The following is an 808-nucleotide window of genomic DNA, read 5'->3' as shown; positions in this document are numbered from 1 at the left end:
TATATTTAATATGTATTCGGTGTATAAGACGCACCCACTTTCCCCCCCCAGTTTTGGGGAAGAAAAAGTGCGTCTTATAGTCCGAAAAATACGGTAATTGAAACTAACTATTGCTCTTTTTATAAATGTAAATAAAGCAATCAGCACCACCTAGCGGAAACATAGGAAAATGGCAGGTGATTTTCTATATTTTGCTTACCTAAAATAGGTTGCCCACCATCATATTTTGGAGGATCCCAAACAACATCTGCCCAGTCCTCTCCAACACCTGTGATCCGAATATTCTGTGGAGGATCAGGAATATCTGAAATAGAAAATATCATGTAAAGAGTCCATAAGTAATGCTTTTCAGTTGTCTGCTATACATCAACTTTTTCTGAAATTATAATTCTATTTAATGTACATACGTTTTTAGTTTCTTACCTACTACTTTGACATACAAATTGGCAGTATCCTGTCCAGAAGGGTTGGTCACTAATATCTTATAATTGCCTTCATCCTCTCGTTTTGCTCCATCAATAACAAAGCTGCTCAGGTCTTTTTCTGTTTGTACATGCACCCTGCCTTCAATGTCTGTGAACTCCTACAATAAAAAAAGAAAGAAAACATGTATTAGCTAAAATTGTACAAATAAAATATTGAATAAAGCCTCTATATTAAATAAAAAGTCGCATCCACATTAGAGGAAACTTAAGAGTTGAAAAGATGGGGAGATACACAGATGTGAACAAATTTGTTGGTACCCCTCCACAAAAGAACCCACATTTATTAATTTGAAACTTGATGCAAAAGTAATTGCCCACCCATC

The 808-nt window shown here is 35.4% G+C and overlaps 1 protein-coding gene across 1 annotated transcript in view; it reads right to left on the bottom strand.

Annotated features, from left to right (window-relative positions):
* Positions 1–583, bottom strand: part of LOC140321266 (myosin-binding protein C, fast-type-like) — a gene marked incomplete at its 5' end in the record, with an annotated part of 4,446 nt that extends 3,863 nt beyond the window's left edge. The window contains 2 exons of the mRNA XM_072398085.1: positions 200–304; positions 424–583. Coding sequence (XP_072254186.1) covers positions 200–304; positions 424–583 — 265 coding nt within the window. The remainder of the gene's footprint in view (positions 1–199; positions 305–423) is intronic.
* Between the last annotated feature and the right edge of the window lie 225 nt (positions 584–808).

This window comes from Pyxicephalus adspersus, unplaced genomic scaffold, assembly GCF_032062135.1.
Source record: "Pyxicephalus adspersus unplaced genomic scaffold, UCB_Pads_2.0 Sca1759, whole genome shotgun sequence".
Lineage (NCBI taxonomy): Eukaryota > Metazoa > Chordata > Amphibia > Anura > Pyxicephalidae > Pyxicephalus > Pyxicephalus adspersus.
Note: the sequence above shows the minus strand (reverse complement) of the source record. Positions and strands in the feature narration are given on the sequence as shown.